At 38.6% G+C, this 20,650-nt stretch overlaps 2 protein-coding genes and 1 pseudogene across 2 annotated transcripts; all 3 read left to right on the top strand.

Annotated features, from left to right (window-relative positions):
* Positions 1-2,446: 2,446 nt before the first annotated feature.
* LOC117259155 (extracellular calcium-sensing receptor-like) lies at positions 2,447-6,660 on the top strand. Its single transcript, XM_033630399.2, has 6 exons — positions 2,447-2,640; positions 2,875-3,172; positions 4,108-4,902; positions 5,003-5,230; positions 5,404-5,527; positions 5,747-6,660. The coding sequence occupies exons 1-6, from the start codon at positions 2,609-2,611 to the stop codon at positions 6,658-6,660; spliced, it is 2,391 nt and encodes a 796-aa protein (XP_033486290.2). The 5' UTR covers positions 2,447-2,608.
* Positions 6,661-7,421: 761 nt separating this feature from the next.
* LOC117260356 (extracellular calcium-sensing receptor-like) lies at positions 7,422-10,478 on the top strand. Its single transcript, XM_033632354.2, has 5 exons — positions 7,422-7,710; positions 7,909-8,721; positions 8,802-9,029; positions 9,146-9,269; positions 9,433-10,478. Exons 1-5 carry the CDS (start codon positions 7,456-7,458, stop codon positions 10,347-10,349), a joined length of 2,337 nt encoding a protein of 778 aa, XP_033488245.2. The 5' UTR covers positions 7,422-7,455; the 3' UTR covers positions 10,350-10,478.
* Positions 10,479-14,776: 4,298 nt separating this feature from the next.
* Positions 14,777-18,074, top strand: LOC117260357 (extracellular calcium-sensing receptor-like; annotated as a pseudogene).
* The last annotated feature ends 2,576 nt before the right edge of the window (positions 18,075-20,650 follow it).

Here is a 20,650-nt window from a genome sequence, read left to right as displayed (position 1 = left end):
ATTAACCCTTATAAATCATAATTAATATAAATAGACATCTTATTAATTAATATTTAGGATAGCTTTATAAACTGTTATCAAGTTTCTATTAAGTGCTTATAATACTCCTATATGCAATAATAACTGTGTTAATTATGCTATAATTAACACTTATATAGTCTTATTAATGGTAATAAACATCTTATTCTGTCTTTTAAGTGCTCATTAACTGTTAATTGGTGCTTATTAATATAATTAATTAATTATTTAATATAAAGTGTTACCAAAAGGGGAAACTTTTGTACAGCACAATTGAATATTCTTATCTAATAAGATATGAATTTCAAGGTATTAAGCATGAATTGTCAGCTACTATTTGTAAACAGTTTTGCTGGTGAAAGTGAAATTGAAAAACCAAGTGTTCGCATCCCTATAATTGCATTTTTTTGGCACTGTGTGGTCTGGCACCTGGTTGCTACCTGTTCTTAAAGTCCTGACCTCACATGCATGCTGTGCCTGGGAATGTCCCAAATAAAGCAAAATAAGAGGAAAACAAGAAAATGCATCTGGATGAACTCCAATTTCCTTATGTTTAGATATTGTTCTTGGCCCCAAACAACTCAGAGGCTCTTTATCTGATGACATAGTTTTTTCTGGATGGCATTGCTCTGGCCTCTAGCACTACCGTAAGAAACCTCGGAGTAATATTTGACCAAGATTTGTCTTTCAATTCCCATTTAAAACAAACCTCACAAGCTGCATTTTTTCATCTGTGTAATATTGCGAAAATTAGGCCTATCCTGACCTGAAAAGATGCAGAAAAATTGATCTATGCTTTTGTTACCTCTCGGCTGGATTACTGTAACTGTCTATTATCAGGTAGCTCTCATAAGTCTTTAAAAACTCTCCAGCTAATTCAGAATGCAGCGGCACGTGTACTAACAGGAACTAAGAAACGAGATCATATTTCTCCTGTTTTAGCTTCTCTGCACTGGCTCCCTGTAAAATCCAGAATTGAATTTGAAATCCTACTCCTAACTTATAAAGCTCTAAATGGTCAGGCTCCGTCATATCTTAAGTAGATCAAGAGCCAGAGCCTTCAGCTATCAGGCTCCTCTCCTGTGGAATCATCTTCCTGTTGCGGTCCGGGAGGTAGACACCGTCTCCACATTTAAGACTAGACTTAAGACTTTCCTCTTTGATAAAACTTATAGTTAGGGCTGGCTCAGGCTTGCCTTGTACCAGCCCCTAGTTAGGCTGACTTAGGCCTAGTCTGCCGGGGAACCTCCTATAATACACCGAGCACCTTCTCTCCTTCTCTCTCTCTCTCTCTCTCTCTCTCTCTCCTTTGCTAACACTCATGTCCTGTTACTGCATCTCGCTAACTCGGCCGTACTGCATGTCACTTACTCGGCTTCTTCTACGGAGCCTTTGTGCTCCACTGTCTGGCAGGTTAACTTATATCCCAGCGGTGCTTGGATAGTGTGATGTGTGGGGTTGTGCTGCTGCCGTGGTCCTGCCAGATGCCTCCTGCTGCTGCTGTTATCATTAGTCATACTTCTACTGTTATTATACACAAATGATTATTGGCACATATGTATACTATCATATATTAATATATACTTTCAACATATTGTACCACAATAGCCGTAATTATAATTCTAATATTATTACTTTCATTAATGTTGTTGTAAGGTACTGTCATTACCGTCTGTCCTGCATCTCTTTCTTTCTCTGTCTCTCTCTCTGTCTCATTGTGTCATACGGATTACTGTTATTATTATGTTGATTTGTTCTGTATGACATCTATTGCACGTCTGTCCGTCCTGGAAGAGGGATCCCTCCTCAGTTGCTCTTCCTGAGGTTTCTACCATTTTTTTTACCCCGTTAAAGGTTTTTTTGGGGGGAGTTTTTCCTCATCCGCTGTGAGGGTCCAAAGGACAGAGGGATGTTGTATGCTGTAAAGCCCTGTGAGGCAAATTGTGATTTGTGATATTGGGCTTTATAAATAAAACTGATTGATTGATTGATTGATTGATTGATTGAGGTAGAGGGCAGGGTCTCTGCCGACAGACACACTGCCATGCTCCTCAAATGGGTCGTAAGTGATGATTGTGATGAGGGATTACTTTTGTATGAGTCCATGAACTGTTTTTTTATTTATTTGTTTTTGTTTATTTTTGTGCAGGAAAATCCTGTATAGTATACCCTTAAAATAGAATACCTATTTACCTACCTATAAACAGAAACCTATTTTTCTGTTTGGACACCTTCTTCCTCTTGCCTCACCTTGTAGGTCCACAGAGGTAAGACGTCACTGTTCTATTATAATTTTTTATGCTGCTCCCAAATGTATAAATACCAGTGCAAGCTTCTAATTTGCATTTACATGTGATCCTAACCTAGTGGTGTAGCTGTCAAAGACAGTATGATGTCCACACAGAGGTGGCCAGAGAAGGGATGGGCAGTCCTTCACCTGTTGCTGGTGGCATCTGTCTCTCAGGCTGAGGAGCTGGTGTGCAGGCGAAGAGGGAATCCAGAGAACCCCCAGCTATTTAAGGATGGAGACATTTTCTTCGGGGGAATCTTCTCTTTCCATAGCACATGGAAAGACAGACAGGACAACTACATGCACAAGCCACTGCCCTTGCAGTGCACCAGGTATAAGTAGACTGTAAAAATGTATTCAGTATCCATTATCTAAGTGGAAGTGGGTACAGAAACAAAACAAGCACAGCAAAGGGCATCAAACTGAGTATTAAAATATGAGATATTCTCTTTTGTGTGTCTTAATACCACCAAATGCTTTTTATTTCCTGTGCTACTGTTTCCTACTGTTTCTATTCCAAAGGTAAAATGTTTGTAATTCTAATATTTATATCTGCTGACATCTAGATTGCATTTCAGAGGTTTCCAGTATGCCCAGGCTATGCTCTTTGCAATAGAGGAGATTAATAACAGAACAGACCTGCTGCCTGGCATCTCTCTGGGCTATAAGATCTATGATGTCTGTAGCTCCATTTCCAGAGGTGTGAGGGTTACACTGGCTTTGGCTAATGGTAATGAGGTGTTATCTGCACCCTCAGCTACACTTTGTACCAGACCAGCCCAAGTGCAGGCCATTATTGGAGAGACCTCTTCCTCTCCTTCCATGGCTATAGCCACTGTAATCGGACCCTTTCATATCCCAATGGTGAGTAAGATCGGTCAAAATGAAAATATACTTGTGAAAACAATTATTTTCCTGTATTTTTTCTAGCTGGTGATACTAAAAGGGGTCTTAAAAGAATTGTAGGTAACACTTTATAATAACCATGTTTAAAAAATAGTCAGTCAAAAGTTCCTTAAACTTTAGATAATGGTCATTTAAATGTTAACAAACAATGAAATGATAATTGAATAATGTTTATTAGTTACTAATAATGCAGTTAGTGGTACACACATTATAAAATGTCGGACACCATATTAAGAATTTAAATATTCAACATTTAAGAAACTGCAAATTTTGTTTGTTTTGAAACAAACAAAATTAAACTGTTTGACCAGATGGTTGTACCACATGGTTAATGCCTATTGATTAGTGTGCATACTGTCTTTACCCATCATTTGGATATTTATTATAACGTTGCAGCTGATGATTACAATACTTTGTTCAATGGTTAATAAATATTGTGTAGGGCATCTACAAGCATTGCAGTATTGTAGTGGACAACCATATAATGTTCATAAACAAAACAATTATTAACCATTAACAAAGTGTTACAAATGTCTGGTCTGGTGTTCTGTTTTTGTTTTCTTCTTTCTTTTTTGTTTGTTTTTGTTTTTATTTTACTTTGATTTTTATGAACAGTTTCTTAGAGGTTTATACATAATTTGATGATCATATTCTCAAGAATACAATTAAATAACAAATTATGGCATTACAAATACTGAGTCAACATTAATATTTTTCATTTCATTGTTTTTTTTAAACCATAAGATAAGAACTAGTAACTAAAGTTTCTTTTAACAATAAATTCACAGTTCATCAATGATGATAATTATAAAGTTTTACCACATTGTAGTGTGCTTTGTAAATGTTTTATATGTCAAATATTTATCTTGGAATATCAATCCTTTTTTTTCTAGATCAGCCACTTTGCAACTTGTGCTTGTCTTAGTGATAAAACCAAGTACCCATCCTTTCTCAGGACAATACCCAGTGACTACTACCAGAGCAGAGCCCTGGCACAGTTGGTCAAGCACTTTGGTTGGACTTGGGTTGGAGCTATTAGAACAAATGATGATTATGGGAACAATGGCATGGCCACATTTACAGAAACAGCCCAGCAGCTGGGCATCTGTCTGGAGTACTCTGTGTCTTTCTTTAGAACAGATCCACCAGACAAAATACAAAAGATAATTGACATTATCAAAGCTTCCACTTCCAAGGTGATTGTCGCTTTTCTCTCCCCCGCTGATATTGATTTACTTACAGAAAAATTTTCTCACCACAACTTGACTGGGTACCAGTGGGTTGGTAGTGAGGCCTGGATCTTTGATCCTGAAACTGCAGCCATGGATAAGCATCACATTCTGGATGGTGCCATAGGCCTGTCCATCCCCAAAGCACATGTCAGTGGCATGAGAGAGTTCATATTGGATGTGAAGCTGCTCAATTCATCTACTAATGAATTATTTACAGAGTTTTGGGAGACATTATTCAGCTGTAAGTTCAAGCAGTCAAAGTCATCAGCAGAGAATCAGAGAGAATGTACTGGACATGAAGATCTGACTGGAGTGCAGAGCAGCTTCACTGATATGTCGCTCATGCCTATCTTTAACAATGTCTATAAAGCAGTGTATGCTGTGGCCTATGCACTTCACAGTATTCTTAGTTGTAACAAAACATGTAACATGAAGGTACAGCTAGATCCATATACGGTGAGTTCATAAATAAATCACAAGACTATCATGGTATATCACCACTAGGCCTACAAGCTGTGTGTCAGATAATGATCTACACTGATTAATATCTTTTTAGATTTTACAACACATAAAAAGGATTCATTTCAAAACAAAGGAAGGAGAGGAGGTTTACTTTAATGAGAATGGAGACCCAGCAGCAAAGTATGAAATTATAAACTGGCAGCCAACAGAAAATGGCATTGTGGACTTTGTCACAGTTGGTTTTTATGATGCATCTTCACCTGCAGACAAACAGCTGAATCTGAAAAATAAGTCTTTAATTTGGGCAAACAACTCACAACAGGTAAGCCACTGTGATAATTACACAGTCTATTTTAAAAACTGTATATGGTATTTTTGTTGTATAATAATGTCTGGTAAAGATGCATCAAAATAAATAATACAAGCTTACAGAGCCAACATTTGATTAAAGTAAATGCCCAAACATTTTTTCTCATTGTCATTTTGTTTTTGCAGGTACCTGTGTCAGTTTGCAGTGAGAAGTGTCCTCCAGGAACTCGCAAGGTTCTCCAGAAAGGAAAGCCTGTCTGCTGCTATGACTGTTTAAGATGTGCAGAGGGAGAGATAAGCAACATTACAGGTGTAGTATTATTATGCTGTAATTAAATGTGAATGAAAAAAGAACATTGACTATACTATTTCAGAAAAATCCAAAAACATGCAACTGTCACATGGCTAACCATTTATTATCCAGTAATTATGTGCAGTATGTCTTGTATGCACGTAAAATAAACAATATAGAGACAAAAACATCAAATGTACTGAGCAAGTCTAACACCTGCTTTTAAATCGTTTTCAGATTCTATCACCTGTGTGCAATGCCACCCTGCGTTCTGGTCAAATGAGCGAAGAGATGCCTGTGTAAAGAAGGAGGCAGAGTTTCTATCATATAAAGAGATAATGGGAGCACTGCTCACTGCAGCGTCCTTGCTGGGAACATGCATCACTGCTGTTGTGGCATTCATTTTCTTCACATACAGGAAAACTCCTATTGTTAGGGCCAACAACTCTGAGCTGAGCTTCCTGCTGCTCTTCTCCTTGACTCTGTGTTTCCTGTGTTCTCTGACCTTCATCGGCCGGCCCTCTGAGTGGTCCTGCATGCTGCGACACACAGCATTTGGCATCACCTTTGTCCTCTGTATCTCATGTGTTCTGGGGAAAACTATAGTGGTGTTAATGGCCTTCAGGGCAACACTTCCTGGTAGTGATGTGATGAAATGGTTTGGGCCTGCACAGCAGAGGCTCACTGTCCTGGGTTTCACTCTTATACAAGTTATCATATGTATCCTCTGGTTAACAATTTCACCTCCTTTTCCATTCAAGAATTTTAAGGAATACCAGGACAAAATTATCTTAGAGTGTGCTCTGGGTTCAGCTGTAGGCTTTTGGGCAGTTCTTGGGTACATCGGACTTCTGGCCATGTTATGTTTCATTCTTGCTTTTCTGGCTCGGAAACTGCCTGATAATTTCAATGAAGCCAGATTTATCACGTTTAGCATGCTGATATTCTGTGCAGTATGGATCACCTTTATTCCAGCATATGTCAGCTCCCCTGGGAAGTTCAGTGTTGCTGTGGAGATATTTGCTATTCTGGCCTCCAGTTTTGGACTGCTCATTAGTATTTTTGTTCCAAAATGTTATGTTATCTTATTGAAACCAGAGAAAAATACAAAAAAGAATTTAATGGGCAAGGGAGCACCAAAATCCTTCTGAAAACTTCTAATAATATGGTGGCAAAGGCATGCAAGTGCCTTTTTAATTTTTACATAACCAGACTGTTAAGTAGACATCTATTTTTTATGATCTTCAAGACTGGCATTTTACTAGTGTAATATTTTTTGTCCTTGTTGTTTTTCTGTATATCATTTAATCTCTGACATAGACATTGGCATATTGAGATCACAATTTTTCATACAATGTAATATGTCATTATATCAATCAATACTTATAATTACACACAAATAAATGCATAAGCCTACTGTTTTCACAACATTCATACAAAGAATAAAGAATAAAAGAAAAAATTTCACAGACAAAAACAACTTGTTTGGTTTCCTCTGGTCTCCTGAGGCTTTAGGTCAACCATGACAACTTCCCCCTTGTTGTTGAAGGTATATAAAGCCCTGCCATGAGCTGCTGAGCTGATCAACCCAGACTGAAGAGCAGAGCTATGCTATTGTTGAGGCTGCTTCTCTTGATTCTTCTAATGGGGAAGGGAGACTCTGTGTGCCGACTGCAAGGCTCAGCACAACCACCTGAACTGGCTCAAGATGGCGACCTTGTTATAGGAGGCATTTTTTCATTTCGCACAGGGCAGAATTATGTAATTAACACATTTCAGGCAATTCCAGAAGCACGGAAATGCATCAAGTATGTATTGTTAGGCCTATTTTAAAATGGTTAATGTGTATATTGTACTGTATTTGAGACTTAAAAACAAAGGTAAATTATTATATTATCTTTTGTCACCCCAGCTTCAATTTTAGAGAATTCAAATTTGCTCATACAATGATATTTGCTATAAATGAGATCAACAGAAATCCTTCCATGCTCCCTAATGTTAAACTTGGCTACAAGATCTATGATAACTGTGGAACTATGGACATACTGAGAGCTGCACTGGCACTGGTGAGTGGACTAAAGGGAGAAGTAAATGATGACAACTGCACTAAAACTGAGACAGTCCAAGCTATCTTGGGACATTCAGGATCGAGACCCACTATTGCATTTGCACAAGTTGTTGGAAGGTTTCATATACCTGTGGTAAGTTTCATAAGCAAGGCTGTTGCAGCTAGTGTTATGTCTTATTTAACTTTTTGTTAAGTGCTGTTATAAATATCTACATTTTATTACTATGTTCTGCAAAATTGTAACTGTTGCATGAATCTAAATGGTCATTATGCAAAAATGATCATATTTGCTCTTTCACGAGCAGTAAAATGTTTGTATCTGCCACTGCAGATCAGCCACTTTGCCACCTGCGCCTGTCTGAGCAACAGGAAAGAGTACCCCACTTTTTTCAGAACTATTCCCAGTGACTACTACCAGAGCAGAGCACTGGCAAAGCTGGTCAAGCACTTTGGCTGGACCTGGATTGGGGCTCTAGCTGTGAATAACAAATATGGCCTCAATGGCATAGCGACATTTATCCAAGCTGCACAAGAATATGGAGTGTGTGTTGAGTATTCTGAAGCATTTTCATCATCAGATCCACCTGATAGCCTGCAGAGAATAATAGAGATCATTAAGCATGCCACTTCCAAAGTGATAATGGCTTTTATGTCTCACAGAGAAATTAAGTTGCTGGCAAAAGAATTGTACAAACAGAACATAACAGGACTGCAGTGGGTTGGCAGTGATGCCTGGATCACAGATCACTCTCTGACTGACAGTGAGGGACACAGCATCCTCGTGGGCTCGCTAGGCTTCACTGTCAACAAAGCTCAGATCCCGGGGCTGGAGGAGCACCTGAGGCAGCTCCACCCCTCACAGTTTCCTGACAGTCAGTTTGTCAGAGATTTCTGGGAAGACGTGTTTGACTGCACTCTGAATGACACTGAAAACACACAAAGAAAGCTGTGCAGTGGTTTTGAGAGCTTGCAGAATGTTGAATCACAGTTCACTGATGTGTCTGAGTTGAGATTCACCAATAATGTGTACAAGTCAGTTTATGCAGTGGCTCATGCTATTGACAACCTGATGAAATGTGAGGAGGGTAAAGGGCCCTTTTCAAATGACAGCTGTGCTGATACCAAACACATTCAACCATGGCAGGTGAGGAACCATCAGTTAAATGTGAAAGAGTGATAACAGTAGGAACCTGTCATTTACCCCCTGTATATCTTCTTTACCAGGTCTTGCAATATCTTAACACTGTGAATTTCACCACCAAAGAAGGGGAACGAGTTTATTTTGACAGTAATGGAGACTCGCCGGCAAGATATGAACTTGTTAATTTACAAATGACAAACAAAGGAACCATGGAAGGAGTTACAGTTGGCATTTATGACACGTCTCTTCCAGAGAGTCATCAGTTTATTAAAAATAATATCCCTATTGTCTGGGGAAATGGACTAACCAAGGTAAAGCAGATACCGAGGTTTGGACTCCTGAACTGTTGACTGATTTACTAAAAACATTGTCCTAAAAATCTTGATATGGATGTTGAGTTTTATATTTATATTTTTTGACACAGGAGGTTCCTGTGTCAGTTTGCAGTGAGAGCTGTCTCCCAGGAACACGAAAGGTCCTCCAGAAAGGAAAGCCAGTGTGCTGTTATAATTGCATACCCTGTGCAGCAGGCAAAATCAGTAATTTAACAGGTAAACAACCAGTATTTAATTTGCTGTTTGAAATGCGCTATTTCATAAATAATGGCTTAAACAGAAATAAAACAGAAAATCAGAGAGCAGGTTTATAACAGTTTACTTCTAAAATCATAACATCAGTTTAACTCCACATTTCTCTGTGCTCTTTTTTTTCCAGATTCAATACACTGTATGAAATGCCCACCAGAGTACTGGTCCAACAAACAACGAGGTGCCTGCATCCCCAAAGCTATAGAATTTTTGGCATATGATGAAATCCTGGGAACACTGTTAGCCTTATTTTCTCTGCTTGGAGTTTTCCTAACTATGATCACAACATTAGTCTTCTACGGACACAGAGAAACCCCTCTAGTACGAGCCAACAACTCTGAGCTGAGCTTCCTGCTGCTCTTCTCCTTGACTCTGTGTTTCCTGTGTTCTCTGACCTTCATCGGCCGGCCCTCTGAGTGGTCCTGCATGCTGCGACACACAGCATTTGGCATCACCTTTGTTCTCTGTATCTCATGTGTTCTGGGGAAAACTATAGTGGTGTTAATGGCCTTCAGGGCAACACTTCCTGGTAGTAATGTGATGAAATGGTTTGGGCCTGCACAGCAGAGGCTCAGTGTTCTGGGTTTCACTCTAATACAGGTTCTAATTTGCATACTTTGGTTGACAATCAACCCTCCCTTTCCTTTCAAAAATTTGTTGCTCTATAAGGACAGAATCCTATTGGAGTGTAATCTTGGCTCAGCTGTAGGATTCTGGGCTGTGTTAGGGTATATAGGACTTCTTGCTTTATTGTGTTTTGTAATTGCTTTTTTGGCAAGAATGCTGCCTGATAATTTCAATGAAGCTAAATTTATCACCTTCAGCATGTTGATTTTCTGTGCAGTCTGGATCACCTTTATTCCAGCATATGTCAGCTCTCCTGGGAAATTCACTGTAGCTGTGGAGATATTTGCCATTCTGGCCTCCAGTTATGGACTTCTTTTTTGCATTTTTCTGCCAAAGTGTTTCATAATTTTGTTCAGGCCTGAGCAGAACACTAAGAAACACATAATGGGAAAGACATCTAACAGTGACATACGTTAGTAACCATTGCCCAAATCACGTGGAATGTAATTTTCCTCTTTTAAAACCAAAATCAGTGCTTCTTATTTTTGTAAAATTGTATATCTTAATGCAGTTAAATAGATTTTAGTGAATAAATCTTTAATTATATTCAAGTTTGTTGTTTGTTTGTTTGTTTGTTGTTGTTTTTTTTAAGATAAACAACCCTTCCCCATGACACACACTATTCTGTTTTTCATCCATTCATAAATACTTTTCTGCCTTTTAGGTAGCCCTTAATTTCAATACAATGTTGAGCATCAAACTTCCACTAAAGCTGAGTCTTTATATTTTGTTACAAAAGCACAATTTAAAAAATCATGTTTCAGGGGACTGGTGTCTTCACCAAGTGGCTCAATAATAGCCCATTTACAGACTTATAGACTGCCTGGGGCTGCAGGCCTTTCACACTGCAGGGAATGTTAGCAACAACGTGTATGACTGAGTCATTAAAATCCCTGCTCCAGCCAGCAGGGGCACTGCTAAGTAAACACGTCAGCACTCACTCATCTTCACGTCCCCTCTTTGCAAAAAAATAAATAAAAATAAAATAAATACCAGATGGGTGTAGACATGAGTTTACCATTATTAAAAAAATGTCCACTGTTGGCCATGGAGTCCCCTGTTGGTGAATGTGTAATGACACACGGGTCCACTGTTAGGTAGGTTCACAGGTGTGCGTGCACACACACACGCACACGCGCACACACACACACACGCACACACACACACACACACACACACACACACACACACACAATAAGAAGAAATTCTGAAAGCACTGCAGCTTCAAAAATGATAACACATAACCAATGTGAAAATATTCCCCTGTCTAATGAATGATTATGTAAGTAGGACTAGACTCCTCTGTTGCACCAAGACCACATTATCTTCATTTATGATGTTTGCCTTTTGATAGATATATTCTAGATATATAATACACACATCTAGAGGTTATATTTATCTCCAACACATTCTCATCTCAAGTTGTCAATTATTGTATATTCACCATATTTGTCAGTGGCCTTTCATGTCTTAAAGTTATGTGCTAGATATCCTCCTGCATCTGCAGTATGTTCTCATCCCAAGTCATCACATATCAACGCTTTGTCATACATATTACAATCAAAGTATCCTGCTGCATCTGCTGTTGATGTTCTGGGAGACCAGTACCAGCGCTGGGACATCAACAAAAGCACATGGTTAGGTTTACAAAACACATCTTGATTTGACTACATTCATACCAGAAATGAACACCTGGCACCAAGGTGAAAGTCAGGGACTTTGCAGCTCCTTATATTATGTGATTACTGGCATTATTTCAACCTGAAACCATCCTGCAGCGAATCATAGCACTGTGGCAGGTGTCGTCTGGCTTCTTAATGAATTGATGGCTCCCGTCCGAGTATCACGCTGCCGTGACAGCAGTGTATCATAACAACTAAAGGTTACATCTGGCCATGTTACAAACTGATGCTGCCTGGTGATCCATCAAACCACTGCAAAAGGTGGTTTTTGCCGTCAGGTGTCTGACATCAAAATTACTGACAATACAGCTGTATTTGACAACTTTGAAATGAGTATAGGCTGGGTTGACACAGCTCTTCCACAAGATGGTTTATTGAAACTGAGCACAATGAAATAGACAGTCAATATTTTGAGAAATATTGAAGAATATTGAAAAGTATACTGTGCAGGATGTGCTTTCCGAGAAGAAGTACAAATAAAATAAAATAAAGTAAAAGCCAACCTCTTACCTGAGCACTGTGGGGGAACATGCCCATAAAAGTCTGCACACAGAAAATGGAAATTTAAAAAGAATTCAGGCAGAGGGTCTCTGCAGAAAAATACGCTGTCACCTATTTCTAGTGGGTCATAAGTGATGAGGATTACTTACGTTTTTAACAAAAAAATCTGCATTGTATATCTTAAGTGCAAAGTATGCAAGCTACACTAGCAACTCTTGTTCACCCCCTTTCAGTTAAATTATAGCTAAAATGTGAACTGTAATGTAAAGCATGTCTAATTCTCCCTGTTGTAATCAGGTGTATTCAGATAAAAGGATAGGTTTGTGTTTTTCCAGGATTATCTAAATACAGTACTCACATGCCAATATGTACATTAAACTAGTTATCAGTCCCTCTCATCATTATTCCTGTCTATACTGAGGGTAAAATAACCCAGATTTCGTTGATAGTGGTATGGTGGCCTTTTTTTGACATTTTAGGCTCTGCCTGTCAGACCAAATCCAAGTTGTACATTTTCATGCTCAATCTCCTTAACTGTACTTTCTCTTCTCAGCTTAACGTTTTCTTAAACAAACATTTAAGGCAAATCAATAAGTTATAGTAAGTTAATTACAGTGGGAAAAATGATGTGAAGGGAAAGTAAATGAAAATTCACACTGAAATTCAAATATGATGCAATACAGCAGAAATAAAGGTCACATGTGTACAAACATAAAAAAACACACAAGAAAAACAGTGGGAGAAAAATAAGTCCCCATCTGTTGTAAGCATGACTTCATTACCCAGTGGCTTGACTCAAGTGGGAAAGCTACAGCAGGGCCCCACAACACTGACACTGGAGATTAGACATTACAGACTGCTTCATCCTTTTAGACAACAACAGGAACCGCAGCTGGCATATTGCTTCAAGCAGAAACAACAGGGTCTGTTAATTAACATCATTGTCACAACATGTAAATGTTACATTTTAAATCACTTAAGGGTTTGTTTTGATCTTTCCTCTGCTTCCTTGTTTATTGTTTTTCCTTTTAGCTCTTAGATCAGGACTGCTGTACCATGCCACTGTTGCCTTATTAGCAAACTAAAAGAAATGTTGTAGTTTTAACCATTGGCACTATAGCCTATCATAAATTTATATGTCACTATTGATCATGTTTTGGACTACATACTCTTTAGTTAGAGAGACACGAAGGCCCTAAATCACCAGTCAAATGCCCTCTGACATGTGCTGCAAACATTATAGAATATTCTGACATTCTAAATTTTTAAGAAGACAAGTTATAGCCCCAATAATGCATTATAGCAAATACCATGTCCTGTCTATTCTGACTTTGCAGGTACAGTATGACAGGCCTGCATAATACCACATAAGGAGCACTTAACCACTGAAATGTTATTTTCATCATATTCAAAATTTAAAATGGATTTTACTCTCATTGCTAAGAAAATAAATCAATAATAAGTGAAAGAGGCATTTCCCTTTACCCCTACCTCTGAGTGCAATTTATCCTCATATAGCGGTTCATATGATATTCTACAAAAATGCACACACAACAGTTCATTAAGTATCCTACGAATTAGCGACCCACAAATGATGTAATATCCTTTACGCAAAGTTACTTAATTAACATAAATTTAGGTTTAGGCAAGTTATGTTACTGTTAGGTTTAAGAAAATATCCTGGTTTAGGTTAGAATAAATACTTTGTTGGACATGGACAGTGGTCTCCTCCGTGAAAGTCCCGTGTTTGTTTGACCTGCCCATCCGCTCAGACCTACTCTCTATGCCAACTTTATCGCTCTTTAAAATACATCACCTGACTTCCTCTTTTGATCAGCCAAAATTACTACACCCACTAGAGGTTGCAGCCTAATAATGAACGTAAATATAAGTTGCAATAAGAAGCATGCACAGACGACCTATATGGACATTATTTGGGGAAAGGCCAGCTTGGCATAATAGTGATATACTGTGTTAATCATGAAATGCTCATGGAGAGCACACCCCCCAAAAGACTTTACATTCTACTAACTTTATTATAAGAAAATGTTGGACAAAAAAAAAATAAATAAATAAATTTAAAAACAAATACCTGGTTTGGAATCAGAATGCAAGCATTTATAGACAGTCATGGTAAACAGTACATACATGATTGTTGGTTTTCTTCCTCATTGAAATAATTTCAGCATCACATGAGAAAACAGTGTTTGAATATATTTAAAAATCCTCTTTCACAATGTTAAGAAATTGTTAGTTTTGTTTATTTGACTCATGACCTTACCTCTTGCAAAAAATTAAGATATCCTATTAAGAAAAAAATCAACAAGCAAACGGGTCAGACTTCTTTAATTTTTTTGTGAGGGACACAAATAAACAAACAAACAAACAAAAGGCCTAAAAAGATGGAAGTTTCAACCAAAGAGATTATAATCAAATAGTTATTAATCCCAAAGTATGTCTATTTGATACTCTTCAATTACTGTACATCGCACACCTTTTTTTTCCTCTGTCCCCATGGGTACCTACCTCATTTGCTTTACACCCTAAAGCAGCAGGTCCATGGATGGGAGCATGGACTTGAACTAGGTTGAACAGGTCTTGGTAGGGTATAAAGAGTGACAAGGGGCAGGAGTTAAAGAAGCCAGTCTGAAGAGAGTAGCAATGCCTCAACTGAATTTGGTCCTGCTGGTTCTTCTGATCAGGAGCGGAACACCTGTGTGTCAGTTACAGGGGAGGACACAACCTTCTGAGCTGTCCAAGGCTGGAGACTTTGTCTTAGGTGGCATTTTCACCTTGCGCACTGGGTACAGAGGCAGTGTGCCCAGCTTTCAAACCTCACCCGACCCTCCAACATGCCTGCAGTAAGTATTTTTGATTCTGTTCAGTTATGTGCTTTCTTGTTCTATACATTTATTTGCAAATCAAATAATAAAAAATGTATTTTTGTCCTAGCATCAACGTAAGAGAATTCAAATTTGCCCAGACCATGATCTTTGCAATTGAAGAAGTAAATCAAAATCCTGCTATTCTTCCCAACCACACTCTGGGCTACAAGATACACAACTCCTGTGGAATGACAAAAATTATAAAGTCTGCCATAGATTTAGCCAGCGGGCAGAGGGAGGTCATAAAAGAGAAGAACTGTACAAAGGCTGACACTGCACAGGCTGTACTAGGCCACTCTGGCTCTGCACCCACAGTGGGATTTGCTCGAATTTTAGGAAGGTTCAGGATACCAGTGGTAAATATTTTACCTTAATTAAGTTTATTAAGAGCTTGTTTCTAAATCACTGTCATTTGAGTTATAGTAATTCTGGATTTCAAAGAGCTTCTTGACTAACTTGTCTAATAATATAGATTCTATCTTCTTTTGTAGTATATGAGATTTTTCTGGATGATTAACATATAATGAAGAAATTTCTTTTCTGTCTAAATATATTTTGCACAGCTCAGCCACTTTGCAACCTGTGCATGTCTCAGCAACAGAGAGGAGTTTCCATCCTTCTTCCGAACTATCCCCAGTGATCTCCACCAGAGCAGAGCCCTGGCGAAGCTGGTCAAGCACTTTGGCTGGACCTGGGTAGGGGCAATAAGCAACAAAAACGACTATGGTATTAACGGGATTGCCACATTTATACAAGCTGCACAAGAAGAGGATGTGTGTGTAGAGTATCATGTGGCATTTGAGCAAACAGGTCCTCTTCATGAGTTATCAAAAGTAGTTGAAACTGTGAAGTACTCCACCTCTAAAGTCATTGTGGCATTCATGTCTCACAGAGAAGTGAATGTGTTGGCGACTGAGTTGTACAAACAGAACATAACAGGACTGCAGTGGGTTGGCAGTGATGCCTGGATCACAGATCACTCTCTGACTGACAGTGAGGGACACAGCATCCTCGTGGGCTCGCTAGGCTTCACTGTCAGCAAAGCTCAGATCCCGGGGCTGGAGGAGCACCTGAGGCAGCTCCACCCCTCACAGTTTCCTGACAGTCAGTTTGTCAGAGATTTCTGGGAAGACGTGTTTGACTGCACTCTGAATGATACTGCAAACACACAAAGAAAGCTGTGCAGTGGCAATGAGAGCTTGCAGAATGTTGAATCATATTTCACAGATGTTTCTGAGCTGAGATTCACTAATAATGTGTACAAGTCAGTTTATGCAGTGGCTCATGCTCTCCACAGCCTGGTCACATGTGAAGAGCAGAGAGGCCCCTTCTTAAATGGGAGCTGCACTGATACTACAAACATTCAACCATGGCAGGTCAGGAAGAAAACAAAAAGTCTATCTGTTTATATCCCACGAAATGCAGATGTTATTTGGAAACACATCTGAGTTTCAAATCAAAAGAGCCTGCTGTGTTTAAATAAGACCTTCCTCTTCCCTTCAGGTGCTACATTACTTACAGAATATCAACTTCACAACAAGTCAGGGGGAAAGAGTGATGTTTGACCAAAATGGAGATTCACCTGCAAGATATGAGCTCATAAATTTACAACAAGTGACCTCAGGGACCATGCATGTTTCCACAGTTGGGATTTTTGATGTCACTCTGCCCCCTGAGCGTCAGTTTATAATGAATGGCATGAAGATAGTGTGGGGAAGAGAAAGTCACACGGTACATATTCATATTGCTTTGTTTTCACATTTCTGTTTTGTTAGTCACAATGCCATACTGCATAATATTTCATAACTGACAATAATAAAGTACAGCAAAACTGGTGTTCACATTTTCTCAATGAAATTTAAGTGACTTGTGATCACCTAAAAAACAGTGAACACAAAAACAAAATTCCTCCACATATTCCTGCACCAGGTGCCTGTGTCAGTGTGCAGTGAGAGCTGCCCCCCAGGAAAACGCAAAGTCCTGCAGAAAGGAAAACCTGTTTGCTGTTATGACTGTATACCATGTGCAGAGGGAGAAATCAGTAACATCACAGGTTTGATTAAGAAACACAAAAATGTTATATGCTCTGTCTGGAATTTGCTATTCCCTTTCCATGCATGCATATGACCTAATCAGTGTTTTTGTCTCTTTCAAACACAGACTCTATAGAGTGCTTCAAATGTCTCTTTGATTATTGGCCGAATACCAGAGGAGACACTTGCATCTTAAAGGAAATTGAATTTCTGTCTTACGCAGAGATCATGGGGATCATTTTAACATTTTTTTGTTTGATGGGGGCGATTTTGACAGCTATGATAGCATTAGTGTTCTTTCACTTCAGAGAAACTCCTATTGTGAGGGCCAACAACTCTGAGCTGAGCTTCCTGCTGCTCTTCTCCTTGACTCTGTGTTTCCTGTGTTCTCTGACCTTCATCGGCCGGCCCTCTGAGTGGTCCTGCATGCTGCGACACACAGCATTTGGCATCACCTTTGTTCTCTGTATCTCATGTGTACTTGGAAAAACAATAATTGTGTTAATGGCCTTTAAAGCTACTCTTCCAGGTAGTAATGTCATAAAATGGTTTGGGCCTGCACAGCAGAGGCTCAGTGTTCTGGCTTTCACTCTCGCACAGGTTTTAATTTGTATACTTTGGCTGACCATCAACCCTCCATTTCCCTACAAAAATATGAACCACTATAAGGATAGGATTATACTGGAGTGCGCTTTGGGATCACCTGTAGGATTCTGGGCTGTACTAGGATACATAGGACTCTTAGCTGTGTTATGTTTTGTACTTGCTTTTTTGGCTAGAAATTTACCAGACAATTTCAATGAAGCTAAATTCATCACCTTCACCATGCTGATATTCTGTGCAGTCTGGATCACCTTTATTCCAGCATATGTCAGCTCTCCTGGGAAGTTCACAGTGGCTGTGGAGATATTTGCTATATTGGCCTCCAGTTATGGCCTTCTTCTCTTCATTTTTATCCCCAAATGTTATGTTATTTTACTGAGGCCTGAACAAAATACCAAAAAGCATGTAATGGGCAAAACAAAAGATATTCACTATTAATTTTATGTTGTTGTGATTCCTTTCTATTTTTCCCCCTTATTTATTATCACTAATTATTTACTCAGTGTCTATGTCTAAGTTCTAAAATCACATTTTCCCCCCATTTTGTTATGGACACTACCATTCTTCTTGAAGTACTAGTACTAATATTAAAAGTGTTAATATTGAATTTAATAATTAACCATTACTCAATAAACAATAAATATAAATTTGCATTGCATAAGTATTTGAGTATCCCCACTTACTGACATATATATTTTTTCTACTTCACACCAGTGCATGTGTGGAGCATGTACACTATTACATTATGATAAGAAATCCTGAACAGTTCCCAGCATTATTAACTTCATGTACCACTTCTCCACTTCATGTACATATCATGTACACATCCACAAATACAAACACCTTGTGTAGCATAAACAAAGCCTTGTATATGATTCGTCTATTCCTGCCTCCATCCATGCTTAACATGACTTGTCATAGTAATGATATCTTATCCCTACTTCTCCCTAAAGATAATATTTTTCAAATCAATAGTCATGCAGTAACTTTGTCAAGAAAATGTTTTTCTCACATGCCTCTAGGTAAAAAGGGTGAACATATTGATTTATTGATTGAAAAGAGACCTCATTTAACAACAGCAAAACTGTATCAAAACATCCATTTACAAAGTCACACATGGCAGTAAAATCTAAGTCTCAAATATCCAGTTGCATGCCCAGTACTTCCCAAACACGTGCATTTCTGCTGAAACATTACTGTTTTAAACTGAACCGAAACAGAGACTTATCTATGCTCTCTTCACAGCTAGACTACAAAACTGGTTTCATAGTGAAAATATAATCTTAGTATACAACTGCATAAATGAGACTTGGATTAAACTGCAGGAGTTGTGTAAGAGTTTGTAAGTGGATATTTAGGACTAACTGATATACAAATAGTCATTTTGTGGGTGAAGTATTCCTTTAATACTTGTGCATTTTCTGGTGTGACTTGTCTTAATGTCATCCCTGAGAAAGCTGCAGAGTGTATTGTGGAGGGCTATACTGCAGGGTGAAGACAGAACAACATGCAACAAGCATTACTGTAAAACTTCAATTAATAGCCTGGCCTATTATTTGCTTAAATCACTGAAATCTACAGGCCTATATTTGGGACAGGCCTTTAATTCCTTTCACACAAAACTGCTGCTCAGCAAAGATCAGGAAATATAATCAATTTGTTTATTTAAACCAGTATGAATATTACTTGTTGAAAAAATAGGCTTCAAGTAATATATATCATATATCAATTATGAATCATCCATTTGACTTGGATTAATTTTTATGAAAAACTCTTTTGATTCTTTTGATCTGAGGACCCTTATGGACTAAAGGAATATGAATAACCTACGGGCTAATTGAGGAATGCACACATAATTTGAGATAGTCAACAACACAGTTATATACATCTGAAGAACTTCTATAAAAAATTGCTTGGCAACCAGACCAGGCATCTAATTGAGACAGGCTTTTATTTGTCAAAATGTCCTACTAGCCAAACCAGGCTAGTAAAAGGGACTAGGCATTTAATTAGTACTGGGCTTTTAATTTCAGTTTTACGGTAGATGGTGGCACATGCAGGTTTTTTAGCAGTAATTCACCAATTAATAGTTTTCACTGGTGCAGCCCATGCAGTTATAGATTCTATACAGACCCTAGGTGGAAAATTGTTTAATACAAATTTTACGCTCGACAGAAAGAGCAGAAATTGAATATTCTCTTCATCCATCTGCACCGACTGTTTGTGTATGTTAAAAAGACTTCAGTACTGACCTCTCCCAACATTTATTTTTAATGTATTCAGTGTTTATACTCAAAAAACAGTCATGAACATGCATTCACTATGTATTGCTGCTTTACAGAATCAGCTGTAAAAACCTAAAGGCCTTACTCGAGTCAGTCGCAGTAAGTAGTACTTTAAACCTATAAGACTGATTGTTATTAGGAAACAAGGCCCATGTGAATTGCTGTCAGATTCATTCTCCATGCCTGACATCCTTTAGGTCTGCACACACAAAAAAAGGTATTGCATGTACCTCAGAGAATGGACCACTGTTGCCTCCTACACCTGAGTAACAGACAGGAAGCTATAAAACACATCCTTGCAAGAATCCTGACTGTGCCAAAGGCAAGGCTCTGAGATGACAACAGTCACATTTGTCTTCTTAACACTGTTCACTTGGATGGTGTCATCTGGCACATGGCCCAGACTGGATCGGCGCACTGAGCTCAGTCACTATGATGAAGAGACCAAGAGCTGCAGCTCAAGTGCATCATTTAAAAATGCTGTTATTCATGACAAAACAAAACTGACACTGACACATGAGAGGTGAGTAAATTGTTAAATTACTGTTTTCTCAATTTCCTCCACTTTTATCTTGCTCATTAACTTGCTTTTTGTTTTGTCAAGGACCTGGATACCCCAGTGTGGTTTCCCACAGATTCACCAGCAATTAGTTTGTAATTTAATGATTTCCTCAGCGGAAAACCAGTCTGAATTATGGGGGCCTAAACACCATATTGAGAGACCCCTCA

This window comes from Epinephelus lanceolatus, chromosome 4 (genome assembly GCF_041903045.1).
Source record: "Epinephelus lanceolatus isolate andai-2023 chromosome 4, ASM4190304v1, whole genome shotgun sequence".
Lineage (NCBI taxonomy): Eukaryota > Metazoa > Chordata > Actinopteri > Perciformes > Serranidae > Epinephelus > Epinephelus lanceolatus.
Note: the sequence above shows the minus strand (reverse complement) of the source record. Positions and strands in the feature narration are given on the sequence as shown.